This window comes from Chiloscyllium plagiosum, unplaced genomic scaffold, assembly GCF_037043375.1.
Source record: "Chiloscyllium plagiosum isolate Xiang-an unplaced genomic scaffold, Cpla_swu_hap1 HiC_scaffold_31, whole genome shotgun sequence".
NCBI classification, from domain to species: domain Eukaryota; kingdom Metazoa; phylum Chordata; class Chondrichthyes; order Orectolobiformes; family Hemiscylliidae; genus Chiloscyllium; species Chiloscyllium plagiosum.
In genome coordinates, this window is record NW_028270169.1 from 45,752,588 (window position 1) to 45,770,563 (window position 17,976).

General features: G+C 38.8%; 1 protein-coding gene across 4 annotated transcripts in view; it reads left to right on the top strand.

Annotated features, from left to right (window-relative positions):
- tmem132e (transmembrane protein 132E) overlaps positions 1–17,976 on the top strand; it is a 726,703-nt gene that overhangs the window by 662,711 nt on the left and 46,016 nt on the right. For all 4 annotated transcript variants that reach the window (XM_087977485.1, XM_043718710.2, XM_087977486.1 and 1 more), the window contains one exon: positions 2,385–2,576. In XM_087977485.1, the coding sequence (XP_087833611.1) occupies positions 2,385–2,576 (192 nt within the window). The remainder of the gene's footprint in view (positions 1–2,384; positions 2,577–17,976) is intronic.

Here is a 17,976-nt window from a genome sequence, read left to right on the forward strand (position 1 = left end):
GAATCTGAACTTTTTGATTGTTGCCTGATTTCTCGCCATATTTAAAGAGAGCAGACATATCTTGACCAGCTCCCTAAGGTCCTCGTAATTATGTCTGACTAAATGATATTATACATTTTGCGATCCAGCAATAAATCATGTTATCTATAAAATACACAACTTCTGTAGATTCCTTAAGGTGATTTATCTTCCACAACTTCTTAACTAATATATCCATGACAAAGGAGAGTTGGTGGCAGTGAACTACTTGAATAATCCTTACTCAGGATCATCTACTGGTGAAGGTGGCAAATACTAAAAGCTACGAGAAATTGTCATATGGGAAAATATTAGAGGGTTGAGCAGGGCCTGATTCCAAGCAGTCCTTCCACTTTCAGGAACTCAGCTGACAATCCCACTTAGCCGCTGGGAGTTGTCCATAACATGTTCACCAGCCTGTGCCCCCGAACTAATCCATGTACCATCTGTGATTTATGTGAATATAACTGCTCTGGCTGAGGCAGATAACAGTGAATCCTTTTGGTGTACTTTATCATCATAATTAGAAGAGGAGATATGATTTTCCATGCGGGCTTGAATCCTTCAGCACATGGCCAAAACCTGCAGTGGAGAACAAAATGATGACATCAGGAGAAGCAAAGTCTGCCAGGAAATGACAGTTTTCCATCAGTCTCCAATGTGCCATATTCTGGATTAGAGGTGCTGGAAAAGCACAGCAGTTCAGGCAGCATCCGAGGAGCAGTAAAGTCCTTCATCAGGAATACAGGCAGAGTGGCTGAAGGGTGGAGAGATAAATGAGAGTAGGGTGGGGGTGGGGAGAAAGTAGCATGGAGTACAATAGGTGAGTGGGGGAGGGGATGAAGGTGATCGGCCAGGGAGGAGGGCGGAGCAGATAGGTGGAAAAGAAGATAGACAGATAGGACAAGTCATGGGGACAGTGCTGAGCTGGAAGTTTGGAACCGGGGTGAGGTGGGGGAAGGGGAAATGAGGAAACTGTTGAAGTCCACATTGATGCCCTAGGGTTGAAGTATTCCGAGGCGGAAGATGAGGCGTTCTTCCTCCAGGCGTCGGGTGGTGAGGGAGCGGCGGTGAAGGAGGCCCAGGACCTCCAGGTCCTCAGCAGAATGGGAGGGGGAGTTGAAATGTTGGGCCACAGGGCAGTGTGGTTGATTGGTGCGGGTGTCCCAGAGATGTTCCCTAAAGCGCTTCGCGAGGAGGCGTCCAGTCTCCCCAATGTAGAGGAGACCGCATCAGGAGCAACGGATACAATAAATGATGTTGGTGGATGTGCATCCAATGTGCCATATCTCAATATTAGGTTGAAAGCATTCTCATTCTGCTGGATAGCCAATTCTTGCACTGGGTTGGCTGCCTTGCTCAGCCGTAAAATCCATGACTTCCTACACATATGCTACTTGAACTATAAGGTCAGCTAATTGTCATCCGGTCTTGGCCCTCTCTGTGGCATTAAAAGTTTCCTTTAGCTGCATGACAAAGTAGAAAGAGTGGAGTCAACAGATACTTAGCTTCCTTGTTTCCACGTGTCCCCGTGCCAAATATTAGCATATATTCTAATTGGTACACTGATAAATTTGACAATGAAAAGGGGAGTTTTGCGGTTTACTTCCTGTAAACTGTCAAATGAATTGGACACACAGAATCACAGCAAAATACAGAATGACTTTACACAGGTAAAGTATGTTGCTGCAAGCTGGCTTCCAATTCTATCTCTGCAGAGACCAGATGCTTGCAGATGCAGACCTTTTATAGCTCTTACAATTTGGATTGTAATTACAAGCATTGAGGCAACTGACTCGTTGGCGGAAGTCATACCTACATCCACTTCTGCTGTTGGGAACCACACTCTTATTGAACTCCACCCACACATTTCCCAAAATATTTGATGTTATTGAAAAATATGGACTTTTATAAATGTCATTTCATCCATATTGAAGTAAGATGGAAAGCTGTTGATGGGACAGTAGTGTAGTGGAGAATACCATTCTAAACTGGGAGTGCTTTTGGAGGATGACAACTTCAAATTAACAAAATGTAGAATTGTTAATGTAAATATTCAAAGTTTTCCAAAAAATACATCTGAGCTTCACTTCTCTATAATGTTCAACATCAGTTGGTGTGGAGCAACAAAAACAGCATTTGGAAGTGTGTACACATTTAAATGTGCTACTTATGATTATGATTAGGTTTGAAATTGCATTTTTTACTAAATGGTCTATTTTTGTGGCTTATTATCAAGCTTGGTCATTTATTGTTGAATTAGTATAGTTGCACATGTTTATCCTGAAGAATTTCCATACTCTGACTTCTGCTATAATGTTTAATATATGTACACTATATACTTGGTATTCTTTTAATTCTTTCAGGTAGTCTCTCCACTTATGGAGGTTGTACTTGGGGAAGTGCCACTGATTGTTGCCGATGACAAAGTCACTATCACTGACCTCAGAGCAGAACTCATCTCTGGTCTGTCATTGAGCCTTGAATCAAATCCTGGAACTAGTCACACCTTCATCGCCAAGACAACAGCTCATCAGCGCCTTCAAACACTGAAACAGGTACTAGGGTGATATTCCATCTAAAACTTATTGTTAGAAAGATAAGTATTTGTTAGTAAAAAAGTCCTCGACACACAAAGGGTAATTTCTTTTTCTGTAGAGGAAGTGGACACCGATGCATGATATAATATGTCTCTTTATGCTAAAACGCTTTTTGGGGATGCTGTATGGATTGTGACTGAATTTTGTTCCCACAATGCATTCCCACCCTCATTTTACTGGCTACTCATGTTATATTCTCTGCCAATACATTGTATTTTAGCTGCACTACACAGTAAGGGTGGGCATGATGGAATTTTAGACTTGTGGTTGAAGTTCATGGGCACGAAAGTGGATGAAGGGTGAAAACATCAAAAAAAACTTCAAAACTGGACTCTGCCTTGCCTATCAGTTCATTCTTTACTCCACCCTTTTCTTGTCATCAAGATAATTATCACTTTTTCTGAGATACTATCAGTTCTAAAGGAGGGTTATTGTACTTTAAACACTAATGGTCTTTTCTCTCCACAATTGCTGCCAGCTCTATTGAGTTTCTCCAGCAATTTTTGTTTTTGTTGCAAATCTTCAGCATCCACTGTATTAAAACATCTTCAAACTTCAAATATATTAAATATAATGCATCTCTCCAGCGCCCAAAGAGGAAAATTTGCCCTTTTGTGTTTCTGCAATACAGAATGTTAGTTAGACACAAATTTATTGTAATTTACTATCACCCTGCTCCCAAGATACATTAAGATTCCACATATCTTTAACCAAGTGCAAATCAAATAATCTTACATTTGAACATATGAAGTCAGAGCAGGAGTAGGCTAGTCGATGCCTCAAGCTTGCTCCACTGTCCGTAAATTTTTAGTTTCCCTTACTACCAAAGGTCTGTGGATTTCTGACTTGAACATATTTTGCCATGAATAGAGAGATCTTCGAGGTTGAGATTTCCACAGGTTCAAACTCTTTTTCATGAAGTAATTCCTCTCTTAGTTCTAAGTTGGTGACCCCTTGTAATTAAGGGGAAATACTGTAGATGTTGGAATTCTAAAACATACATGGAAAATGCTGGAGAAACTCAGCTGGTCTGGTAGCATCTGGTAACAAAATTAATGTTTCAAGTCCAGCATGAAGAGTCTCTGAAATGGAAACATTAACCCTATTTATCTCTCCACAGATGCTGCCAGGCTTGCTGTGTTTCTCCAGCAATTTCTATGTTTGTTACCAACCCTTATTCTGAGACTATGACCTCCAATTCCAAACTCCCCAGCCAGGTCACACATCATCAAAGCTGTCTATGAGTTTTATGTGTTAATGAGATCACCTTTCATTCTTCTAACATCCCTTACATTTGCTTGGAGAATATAGGTCTCATCTACCTTTGGTGGGCGGCACGGTGGCACAGTGGTTAGCACTGCTGCCTCGCAGCGCCAGAGACTCGGGTTCAATTCCCGACTCAGGCGACTGACTGTGTGGAGTTTGCACGTTCTCCCCGTGTCTGCGTGGGTTTCCTCCGGGTGCTCCGGTTTCCTCCCACAGTCCAAAGATGTGCAGGGTCAGGTGAATTGGCCATACTAAATTGCCCGTAGTGTTAGGTAATGGGTAAATGTAGGGGTATGGGTGGGTTTCGCTTCGGCGGGTCGGTGTGGACTTGTTGGGCCGAAGGGCCTGTTTCCACACTGTAATCTAATCTAATCTAATCTAATCTAATCTACTTGATCTCTCCTCGGGGCAATTCCCATATCCCACGAGTCAATTTTGAGAATCTTATTGCACTTCCTCCAAGGAAGGCACATCTTTCCCTTGATAAGGAGACTAATACGCACAGAGTATTCAAAGTGTGGTCTCAATAAACCATTTATAATTATAACAAACCTCCTTACTCTTGCATGCCATTTCCTTCATAGTATCACCCAACAATCTGTTCGATTGTTAATTGTTTCCTGCACATAAACATTATTTCATATACAAGTGTACCCAGATACCACGAACATCCAACATTTTCTACTCTATCAACATTTTTTAAATATTCTGATTTTTTATTCTTCTTGCCAAGCTGAACAACTTCACATTTATCCACATATATCATCAACTAAGGTTAACCTTTAAGATAACCATTACAAATTCTTTTGCGGCATCTTTATGTCTTGCTTACAGCTTTCCCACCTGACTTTTTCTCAAACTTACACCTGAATCCCTTACCTAGATCCTTGATATAAATTATAATAGCTACAGCCCAAGCTTAGATCCACTATTCCACTAGTTACAGACTGCTAACTTCAAAATAAGCCATATATTCCTGTTTTCTGTTGTTAACCAATGTCTAATCCGGGCTAAAATACAATCCCCAATCCTAGAAATTCTAATTTGTGTAATAACTTCTTGTGTGGCACCTTTTGCAATACACTTTTAAATACAAATACTTTGCATCATTGGTTTTCCCTTAACTATCCAACTCAATAATTTCAAACAAAATGATAATTAAACTAAACAGCACTGTGGATGCTGTAAATCAGAAACAAAAACAGAAATTGTTCAGAAGGGTCACTCGACCTAAAATGTTAACTCTGATTTCTCTCCACAGATGCTGCCAGACTTGCTGAACTTATCCAGCAATTTCTGTTTTAGTAGTAATTTCAATCACTTGGTGCTACAGAACTTGAGTATTGCTAAAATAAGCAACATACTGTTGAAGTTTTTTGTCTGCACTCATCAGGACAAACTCAAGAGTATCAAATTTCAAAGGAAGCAACAATTTATATCGCAATTGACAGGTCTTTGCATGTCAATATATATCTCCTAGCAAGGGTACGTGAGCCACATTATGAGGACAACTGATAATCCTAAATTGGCCATTAGTAGCTGAAGCACTGTCTGGCTCACTGTGATTTCATGGCTGGGATTTTACAGGCATTCTTTGGGCAACCGTTGGTGCCAGGTGCCTTTCCTTGGAGAATAGAGCCTCTGGAAAAGATGATCTCCTAGGAATTGCCTTGATAAAAGGTGTAATCTCAGCACAAGGTAGGTCCATTCCATACTGCTAAATCCTGATGGGATAAAAAAAAATTGCTGTGAATAGGTGAACCCTCTTGGCCAACATCATCTTCAGAGACCGAGTCTAGTCATCTAGTCATCTTAAACCTTTCTCTCTCTCTCTGAAGCAGGATCTTGTTCAACTTCTTTTCTGAATGATCAATAGAGTGAATATTGACTGAACTAAATCTAACCATATTGCAAAAGGAAATAAAACTAAATATTATTAATATATAATTCTCAATATGTGTTTGAAAGCAATCCATTTCAAACCTGCCTACCTAGAGGGTTCAGGGAATTTCTATTATTAAGACAACCACTTCAAATGAATTTAAGTCCAGGTCCTAGTCTGAAATCAGGTACCTGCCAGACCAAAAAAAACTTAACCCAAATGCAGATTTTCCTGAATTTTGGATTACCCTTTCCATAACACATAAAACCTCACAATAAATTCTTGGTCTATGTTTAAATCACATTTTTAGTGAAAGGTTCAATCTATGAAAGAGTTGGATAGTGAAAAGTCGAGTCTAGGACAACTGCTGAATAGTGAATACAACAGAAAAGAGTAAATTAGATAAATGTTGTAATTGCTCGTTAGTACCCAGAAAGAAAATGCCCATTTTTAGACAGTTTTCAGACATTTTGACATGTAGTACCTATAATTACATAAAGAGCAATTGGGATGGTGAATGCAACACCATGGATCACTACGCAGCCTATGGTTGGAGACAGAGATCAAATTCCCAGAACTCCTTTCCTAACGGCAGTGCGGGTGTTCCTACACAACATGAACAACAGTGGTTCACAAGACCTTTCCTCAGGCAATAAAGACAATAAATTCTGTTCATACCAGTAACACTCCGTTTCTATGAATAAATGTTAAAAAATTGATGCTGTAGGGGATGACATCACCAGAAGCTCTATCAACCACTTCACTGCCTGTCATGCTGTGTATCCGACTTCAAGTATCAGATGATCAAATAGCCTTCAATTAAATATTGACATTATTGACAATATAGTCAATGGTTTCAATGCCCACTACCAATTCTATTCCCTACCAATTAACTTAATTCTTGCCCTTGTCTGAGGCTGATTTAGCACTTGCAATTATGGCAATCGTCTTGATCCTGAAGTGAGCTTCATACCCTTATCTGATCAAATGCACGAAGCTCATGTGCTTCAATCTCTGTAACAGCATCTGTCTCCATCCCCTTATTCATGCTTTGTTGCCTTCACACCTAACTATTCCACTAGTTTCGAAATGCAGTGTACATTCATCCAAGATCGTGTGCCTGAATATTAAATCTTACTAAGCTCAATTTGCTCATCACACTTATACCTGCTTACTTATGTGTCTCCCAGTTCAGCAAAACCTCCACTTCAAAATTCATAACATTCTTTTCAAATGCCTCATTGTTTTTCCCCTTCCTAATCCTGCAATTTTAATCTATTTTTTCCTCCAATTCTGGCCCCTTGATTTTAATCTGCAGTAAGTGGGCACTCTGTTAATTGACAATTGGCATTGGGGTTGGTGGCAGTGAAGCATGGTTAGTACAGCAAGCCTGAGAGCCCCCTGTCTCTTCCCAGATCCACATCTACCAGTTAGTGGTCTCACCAACACCTCCAATTGTCAAATTATCCCTCTTTTCTAACCATGAATCGGTCCCCCTGAAAGAAATTGAAATTTTCATTGCTCCCAGCGAACTATGCAAGCTCCTATTCTTAATTGCGGACATGGCAAACACATCTGCTTTGCTGCTAACAGGAAAATCTGGGCCAGTATTCTAGCTGATTGCCAATTGCCAAGGATACCTCTACAATGTCCAATTCAATGTGGTTTTGGATAGATTTAGCTTTGATGCTATTCAGGTGCAGGGGTTTGCCTCCCTAAATTTAGCACCTCTGTTTTCCATCTCAAAAACACACCAAAGTGAGTCCACTTTAACTGTCATACAGCTTTGTTTCAAAGATGAGGGTTAGCATACAAACTTGCATTTTTAATTCTCATTCAGAATTGGAGTGAGCCATAGTAAAGAAAGATGAGATCACAATTCCAGATATGAGAAGTGCAGAAGACAATAATTGACCAGTTCTTTATGTGGGTCCAGAAAGCAACATAATTGGAGAGCATATTTTTCAACTGGATATGAGTTTTATGTTGAACTTGCCAGTTATTTTTCCTGTTTAATTTCCAACAGTTTAATCCACTTGTTTTCCTTTCCACCTGAACATTTATTTTTCTGCATAATAAACAAGTGACAGACTTTGATATGTGAACAAATAATCTTTGATTGTTCCAATGAATGTGGTGTTTTCAAAATTTCAGTATTATGCTCCTTTTCCTAACGCCCTTCTACTTTTCTAACTAAATAAAAAAGACTGGCAGATGACTACTGAGACCATGACTATCTGTATGAGATTGATAAGACTACTTACTGTATCTTTATCTATGACCACCCCTCCTCTATCTGAACGAGTTCTGCCTCCTCCTTTGTTGGAATTGTTAGGGACTAACTACATGAAGTGTTACTTCCTGCTCATCTATTTTAGGTGAGGTCTGGGCAGAGACCTATTGCTGAACTGGGGACCAATTTACTTTACCTGTATTTTACAACATTAATAACCTAATATGTTTGTATAACATGCCTTGAGACACATGGGCTGAAGAGCACTCATTTACAAAATCATTCCTGACAGCTCTTCTTTTGATGTCAGTTGTTAAGTTTGGGATACTAACAAAAACAGTTTGAAATTACATAGCACCTTAAGTATATCCCAAGCTGCTTCATGTGAGGTATTATCAAACAAAATTGGACATTGAATCATATAGGAAGACATTAAGACAGGTGACCAAAAGATTGGTCAATGAGGTAAGTTTAAAGATGATTCTTAAAAGGAGCAAGGCATACAAAGGCAAAGAAGTTAAGGAGGGATTTCAAGAACTTAAGAATCTTCACAGCTGCAGGCACAGCTTCTAAAGGTCAAACAAAGAAAATTGGGATGTGCATGAGGCCAGAATTAGAGAAGTTACAGAAATCTCAGAGTTGTAGATCTGAGGAGGTTTCAGAGTCATGCAGTAATGAGGTAATGTATAGAATCGTAAGCAAAGTTGTTAAGTTTAAATTTCAAATCTTGCCACAATATGGACCAAGTCAACAGCCCATGAGGTTAGAGGTGGACAAGATTTGATGAGAGTTAGGATGGATAGGTTAAAATGCAAAGTCTTTTTCCTGGGGTGGGGGAGTCCAAAACTAGAAGGCATAGGTTTAGAGTAAGAGGGGAAAGATATAAAAGGGACCTAAGGGGCAACCTTTTCATGCAGAGGGTGGTGCGTGTATGCAATGAGCTACTAGAGGAAGTGGTGGAGGCTGGTACAATTACAGCATTTAAAAGGCATCTGGATGGCTATATAATAGGAAGGGTTTAGAGGGATATGGGCCAAGTGCTGGCAAATGGGACTAGATTAGGTTGGGATATCTGGTTGACATGGACTTGTTGGACTGAAGGGTCTGTTTCCTTGCTGTACATCTCTATGACATAAGAACAAATAGTGTGGATTTTGGATGCACATGTTTATGGAACGTATGATGTGGGAGGCTGGCAAGAAATGTTGTGTAATAGTTGAGAAATAACAAAGACATGAATGAGGATTTCAGCAGAGCTGAGCTGAGCTGAAGCAGAGAAGGGAAGATGGCATTGAGGGGGAATAATTGATACTGATAGTGGAGCAATAATGGGTCAGGAACTCATCTCAGAATCAAATAGAACTCCTAAGATTTTGAAAAGTATGCTTTAGCATCAGATACCTTCCATTTAGCTTTTATGAGAAAGTTGATCATCTGTTAGAAAACAATAATTGTGTTCTGTTTGGTATGGCATCAGCCAACAACAACTTTGAGATATATTTTGAAAACTTCCTTTATGGTTATGTGTAAATAACTAATCTACACAGTCAACTACAATGTAAATAATCTGCATCACTTTGCTAATTTGATTATGTACATGTTATACAAAACATGCAGTGAATTATCTAAACTGTAACCTTGTCAACTAATTCAAGAGGATGGCTGATATAATAATGTTTTTATTGTTCCATGTCAACATGTGGCTTTCCAAAACATGATAATTATTTGATTCCCTTGGATCGAAGCAGTCATGTGTTAACTTGTCAATCGTACACAGTCTGTTTGTCAAGTTGGCTTCTGATGATAATCTAGAAAAAATTGCTTTCATCTTCAAAGGGAAAGGCATCCTTAAGAAAACATGGTATGCCTAAGGTAGTGAGTGACTTTATCAATTTGAGCATGTCAGTATGAAGCTCCACAATGCAAAGTGTTGTAAAGATCTCACAGTTGTGAGGAAAAGGAAAATTGGTAGAGGACTGAACATTCCTGTGGGACCTGGGGAAGTACACTTGCTAAATAACATTTGTGCTTATTTACCTAAGTTGTTCTCCTAATTATTCATTTGGGAGGGCTGTCCTCTGGAGTGAATGTAATTACCATCAAGGTCTTGTACGTATTTCATGAGATACCAATTTCCTTATTCAGTGGAGTTATTGCCACTTCAACTGCCCTCCTGCACCACTTCCTCAAATTGAGGGTTATTTCTCATTAGGGAAATCTCTCATGAAACCTGTGAAATAGCCCCTTGTCACTTGTTTTCAAGAACGTTGCACTTCTGCACACAATCTCTTCAATAAATTGTTTAATTACAATTTTATTTGTAGTTTTTTTGCTATAAAGATTGGTTAGATTCCATGTTTAAATTAGCAAAGCCAAAGCAAAAATACTACATAAAGTGGAACATTGCTTTCAAGCTATTAATAGTTTATAATGCTGGGCTAATTCAGTCCAAAGGATGAAAAGGACAAGTTTCAGTTGATAAGGAATGTTGTTTGCTTACAAAATCACCGTCGTTAGGATGTTTCATTTATCAATGAAGGTGGTGAAAGTATAAACTTTAAGTATAATTTCCTGTCATTTGGTGCATGGTGAACCGGGTGAATAATATAGCATTAACAACAACGACCTCCAAAATCAGTGCTCGCCAACACACTCCTAAACTATCTATGAGTAGTTAATTGGTAAATACTGGTTTCCTTCCTAATTTGAGAAAAGAACAAAGTTTCCCAATTTTAAAAATAAAAAAAAGTGAGAAGCACAGCAGGCAGTGCATCTGTACTCTACTGAAGAAATTTGTTCATGTTGACAGCTAGGTTATGAACAAAATAGATATACGACAAACAATGATCACAATCCACTATTGAGAGCACTTACTGCAAGATTAAACTTTGACATCAATTACTTTATATTTCAGTCAGCTATTTAAAAACCTTGCTTTGGTGGTGATATGCTACTTTAAACACACATTGCTATCAATGTTTTGTCACACACAGTCCATTAACAAGCACTATAAAAGTATTTTATCGTTAAAATTACATGACCTTATCTTGTGATCGTGAAAATGTCAGACAATTGGAATGGTCATTCAAGTTCTTTCAAGTGATATGTCCAAACTGTTTAAAAACAAATGGTTATTGTCTGTTTTTTTCTAATTTGTTGCTTATTTTGTTGAAGTTTAGTGATGGATGAAATAAAAACCGAATTCTCTCCCAATTCACTGATTTTGTTGCTGTAACCTGTGAACACACAAATCAAGAAAACCGCTGCAAACGTGGTTTTGAAAAATTGGAATAAAAATTGACTATAATGAAGATTAATATTTTGTTAATTGATTCCCATTCCTATTTTATATTGACTGTCTGCACATTGTGCACTATTTTATAGAGTAGAACCAATCTGTCCACACTTATAATGCAGCCCCATAGCCTATTGCTTTCCTGTTCTTATTCCATAGCTGTGAGCCAACATTCTAGTTCTAATCTTTATCTCGTCCCCAAACCTTCTCCCATGTAAAGCCATTGTTTAAACGTCACTCTTACGCCTCCATTCACTATACCATGGACTTCCTGTATTCCTCTAGTTCCATGGCTAACCTTTTCATTCAATATAACCATCAATCCGTTCTGAGCTGTACCTCCATTATTCACTTATCTCAAAGGTCAACACCAGCCTTAACATTTCTTCCTAGGATTTAAGCTCTAACTTATTTTCACTCCATGAATATTAGTCTTTCAAATTCTATTCCCTGGGCCTGATTTCCTCACTTGCTCTAGTATAATTTGATACTCTACTCAGCCAACCTCTTTAGTTTTCCCATCATCATTTTATATTGTAGCAAATCATGGACAAATCATTATATTGGTCTAGCCCATGATTCCCTAGCTTTCACAACTATCTGGCCTGGCCCTACCTTCCACCTTGTATCATTGTGAATCTCAGCACTCTCCCAAAGCAGGATATATTCACAGTTTCTAGCAGGCTGTGCTTTCTTCAAGAATTACAGCATAAATCAAGGAATGGGAGAGATGTATGCTCAAACTCTACAAGACACATTTGCTGGTAATCAAGTCCCACTACTCTATGAACTGTACCATTTGTGTACCTTTTAATTCAATTACACAATCTGCCAAATTATGCCTCTCGTTTAACCTTATCTAGATTAAAAGAGATTTTCACTCAGTTTCTTTAATAAAATTGAAATTAATCAGAAACAAAACTTATTCTTTAAACAAGCATCAAAACTGGCTAACAACTAAGCTGTATTCTGGAACGATATTACTTTAATCCCAAACACATTCACACAAAGACAATAATATTTGCAGGGATTTGCAAATCTGCAGAGAGATAGTCTTTTAAAAAAAGGGGCCAAAAATTCAAACTCAAAGAATAACATGAGATGAGTTCTCTCAGTTCCCCGGGTTTTCTCACATGAAATGGAAAAAGTTCAGATTGGACTTCAGTTCAATTAAAAAGTCAGTGCTAACCACTGAGCCCCATGCCACCCCAAGGACGCCATTCAAATGAGGGGAGTGAGACGGTAGTTGTGAGCGATCTTCTTGAGCATTAGAATTCCCTCTTGGTACAACTAGAGCATCGTGTGTCCACAGCACCCCACAGTGACTGAGGCAAGTGCAAGCAGGAAGAGCATCAATGAAAGTGACAGACCGGAAAGGCATTGAGCAGTATAATTGAAGAGCTCTATCCAGTGCCAAGTGAAAGATTGCTGTTCAAAACATTTCTTCTCTCAGAGAATGTTATCACTTGCCAGTTGATAGCCAGCTTCATGGAAAGCACTCCAGCTGATGAAAACTGCATTTGCCTTTAACTACATTTCCTTGCTGCTAACCAACAACACAGTAAGAAAGCAAATAATGGAGCTACATCTCCCAACTTTGATTAGAGGCAAGAACAGAAGCAACAAAGCCACCATTGCACCAGGTACATCAGGAGGAACACGGTAAAATGACCAGTGACCTTCTTCTCATTCAGTGTGCCTTCACAGAGCATAGCAATCAGGAATGGTCCCTTTACTGAGTGCTTTCCATGCCCGAGTATTGGGACACAAACCTGAATTATCATTCAAAGTCCAGTGTCCGGGTGGAACTACAATCTTTGGACTGTGTGAAATGTATGAATCAATGAGATTTTTTGTCAAGAAGTGAAGATGCCAGTGTTGGACTGATGTGGACAAAGTTAAAAATCACACAACACCAGATTATAGTCCATCAGGTTCATTTGGAAGTACTAGCTTTTGGAGTGCTACTTGATCATCAGGTAACTGACAGCTTCAAGTTACTTAAACCACTCATTCCAGAGGTGTACAGTAACACATCTGATGAGAAGGAAATGTGCTGACATTTTCTTGTCTGTCCTAGATTTGACTCCAAACTCACTACAGTGTGGTGGTTTCATAACTGCCTTCTGAAGTGTTCTCACAGCCAATAATAGAAACATAGAAGTTAGGAACAGGAGTAGGCCATTCAACCCCTCGAGTCTGCGCTGCCATTTATTATGATCAGAGCTGATCATCAACCTCAATACCCTAATTCCACTCTCCCCCCTTTTCCCTTGATCCCTTTAGCCACAAGACCTATACCTCTCTCCTTCTTAAAACACATAATGTTTTGGTCTTAATCACCTTCCCTGGTAGTGGCTTCCACTGGCTTTGGGCGAAGAAATATTTCCTCAGCTCAATCCTAATAGGTATGTCCTTGTCCTTAAACTATAACCCCTGGTTCTATACTCCCCACAATCGGGAATATCCTTCCTGCATCTAACCTGTCTAATCCTGTTAGAATTTTAAAGATTCCTCTGAGGTTCCCACTCATACTTCTAAATTCCAGTGAATACAATGCTACCCAACTCAATCGCTCCTCATACTTCAATCCTGTTATCCCAGGTATCATTTTGGTAAGCCTGTGCTCCCTCTATAGCAAGAACATCCTTTCTCAGATACGAAGACAAAACCTGTGTACAATATTCCAGATCTGGCGTTGCTAATGCCTTGTATAATTGCAGCAAGGCATACTTCTTCCTGGACTGGAATCCTCTTGCTATGTGGTCCAACATACAGTTTGCCTTCTTCACTGACTGTTGTACCCACGCATTTACTTTCAGTAACTGGTGCACAAGGACATGCAGGTCTCGTTGAACACGCCCCTCTCCCAATTTACAACCATTTAAAAAATAATCTGGCTTCCTATTTTAGCTACCAAAGTGGATAACCTCACATGCGCATTATACTGCATTTGCCATGCATTTGCCAATTCACTCAGCCTGTGCAAATCAAACTGTAACATCTCTGCATCCTCTTCACAACTTACCCTTCTATTCAGCTTTGTTGTATCTGCAAATTTGGAAATATTACATTTAGTTCCCTCATCTAAATCATGAGATAATTGTGAATAACTGGTTCCCAGTACAGATTCCTGCAATGCCCACCTCAGTTGTATTGGAAAAGGTGATTCAATCTCAATGACAATTAGCAATGGTTGAAACCCCAGACAAACTCATTTACTGTAATTAACAAAAATTGTTTTTGGATAAATTGAGTACTTATAGACATCAACAGATGCAAATTAAATTAAGTCCTAAAACTAATATATGGAAAAGTCAATTATGACAGAAAAGGACCATTAGAACAGAAGGACCCTATTCACAGCAACCCCGCTCCCCACCAAACCGCTCAATGCACCACCTCACCACCTAACCTGCTTCATTATTTAGCTAGATCATAGCTTTTCTGTATTTCAATTCCATTAACTCATCTTAGTTCTAGATATCAATATTATAGAACCAACAATAATCCATCAAATCTGTTTAGAAATTTGTAATTGCCCTCACTGAACAGCATTTTGAAAGAGAGAGTAACAGATTTCATAATATAATTGAATTCAATATTATGTTTAAGAGGGAGAAGGTAAGTCGCAAACTAAGGTTTTAAAGCTTGGTAAGACCAACACTCAGGAGTAAATCAGAAATTTAGTACTGAAATAATATAACTGTAGATTAATATCTACAGAAGATCTTCAAATAAATATGTAGTACAATATGTAAGTAGTCCTAAAGAATAATTATTTATGTAATTAAACAGTATTGATCAATATGAGAGAGAGAGGGAGACTACATAAACCAAAACATTTTTTAGAAATTCAAAATATATTGGTGATCCTGGAGCCTGGGTGCGATATTATGAACAGCAATGTGATGCAAAAATGTAAAACAGAATGACACAAAGATGGGTCCTATCACAACTTATCCCCAGCTGAGGGTCCCCTATTCATTACAATTCCAGACAAGATGCGTCAAATGGTTATACTCAGGGGAGAGGAAGCATGAACTGGTTCTCCTTCTTAATTTAAGCCCTGTCTCAGTTGGATATAACAAACTTAATTTTAAAATGGGTCCTTTCCCTCATGGATGAATTTCCCAATCTAAATGTATTTATGTATTAAAAAGTAGCCAAACTAATCAGACTTGTTTCAGTTAAAGAGTAGGTGAGTTTATTAGCTACTAAATCTGAGAAAATATAATACATCACAGCTTGCATTGATTCAAAATATGAGTTGATCAAAAGTATAGCTCTTAAATAGATATGTGAACCAGTCTCTGAATTCTGTGAGGAGTAGATGGTTGACATTGTGGCTGTTAAGTTAAATGGTACTGGTGATGCTGGCATTATTCTTGGTTTTGCAATTTAACCAATAGACTTTCTATTCAATTTCCTATTTGACAGAGACTTCAGTGGCTTGCCTGACTTCCGTCAAATTACAGCCTTGCTTTGCCTGCATTACAGGGATATCTAATGATCACTCTCAATCTGTGACTTTCATAGCACAATTGACCAATTAGCGCATCAGCCAACAATCATACTCAAACAAAGGATTGCAGTTGTTTTTTAACCATTTTTTTTAATATGTTCCTAGAAGGGTAAAGCTCAAACATGCCTGTAATTTGGGACATTATCCACAAGAGATGGCTTCTGCTGAGAAGGATTGTTAACCCCTCATTACCTCCATAGCTACAGGAGATCACAGTCCAGTTTGTTTTGAATTGCATCTCTTCCTTACAAGAGCTGCTGTTTGAAGTGCCTTTGGCACCTTTTCAGGCGAGATATCCCATATTCCATGAGGGGTTTTGACAGACAATCACTGAGTTTACATCCACAGTCAACTTTTTGCTGTATTTCCTATTTTTAAAAAAAACATATATTGTAATTTAATATTTAATATTTCCATAAGAAGTCTAGAAATATGGTCCACTGCTATGACAGTCCAGATGAATATAATTTGCAGAGGAAACACAAGGACAAAGTTAGTAATCAGCAAAGTGGCTCAAACACCATTGGCCCAGAAGCTTGGGAGAAGAAAATAACCTGTCCAACCAAGATACAGATAACTTTGACAGCATGGAGTTCTGGCAGAGGATCCTCATACTAAGCATCAAGCTTTTCCTTAAATCCCAGAAATGCCAATACATCCGTCCAACATTGATCTTAAAGTTGGCTTCAGAGTGAACTATTGCTGCTATTTTCTCAACAGGATTAAGAAATCCTTTTCTTATCAGTTCTATTGGAACTGATTACTTCAGATCAGAAGGGATTAAAATTAATTCATTGTTTTACTTTGATATCCAATATTCTAATTACATATGAAAATGGAACCACTTCTGCGCATGATTGCTATGAGCTCTTTTTCTCAGCCACATCTATGATTTGCATCTTAATGGAGTTTTCATTAGACAGCTTTAGGCAAAATCTCTGAATCACTACAATACTTTAAATGGGACACAAATCAAAGGACATTTTGTGACTTGGGATTCTGTATAGTTATACACACTGGGGTGAATACATTTTTAAATCCATAGTTTTATTATCTTGGGAATTCAGATTTTATTGCACTGTTTTTAGAAATAATTGTTTTTACATGCATCATTAATGTTGCAGGGAATGATTTGCTTTTACTGATATTAGTCAGCAAGTGGAGCAATATTAAATTCTGGTAAATATTTATGAAGCCTAGAAGGTTAATCCATCAGCATTAATCAGACGGTTCATTATCCTGAAGATTCAAGTGGCATGATACTCAGTGTGCAATACGACAGAGATGTCCTTGTTCGAGAGACTGCACTGTTTCCAATGCATAATTTCCCACTATGATCATGCATCTCCTTCAATGCTTCAGCCTTACATCCTTGCTCAAATTTTTCTATTAGCTGTTGTCTCTACTATTAACAAAATAGCTTTCAGCCATCGTATATTCGCACTCTAAAACTTCTTCTAGAGAACCTCTTAGAATTATCCTCTTCTAATTTCTAATTTGCTAACCAACCTGCCTTTTGGAACTGTATCGAATGCTTTCTGAAGTCCAAGCATACAACATCCACGACACTACCTTCATCCATTTCCTGTAGAACATGGAACATAGGGCGGCACGGTGGCATAGTGGTAAGCACTGCTGCCTCACAGCGCCAGAGACCTGGGTTCAATTCCCACCTTGGGTGACTGTCTGTGTGGAGTTTGCATATTCTCCCTGTGTCTGGGCGTGGATTTCCTTCAGGTGCTCCGGTTTCGTCCCACAGTCCAAAAGATGTGTGGGTTAGGTGAATTGGCCATCTAAACCTCTGATTATCTTATATGTCTCAATTAAGTCACCTTCTCTTTAATGAAAACAGCCTCAAGTCCCTCAGCCTTTCCTCATAAGACCTTCCTTCCATACCAAGCGACATCCTAGTAAATCTCCTCAAAGCCCTTTCCAAAGCTTCCACATCCTTCCTATAATGCGGTGACCAGAACTGTACGCAATACTCCAAGTGCGGCCGCACTAGAGTTTTGTATAACTGCAGCATGATATCATGGTTTCAAACCTCAATCCCTCTACCAATTAAAGCTAACACACCCTATGCCTTCTTAACAATCCAATCAACCTGGGTGGCAACTTTCGAGGATCTTTATACCTGGACACCAAAATCTCTCTGCT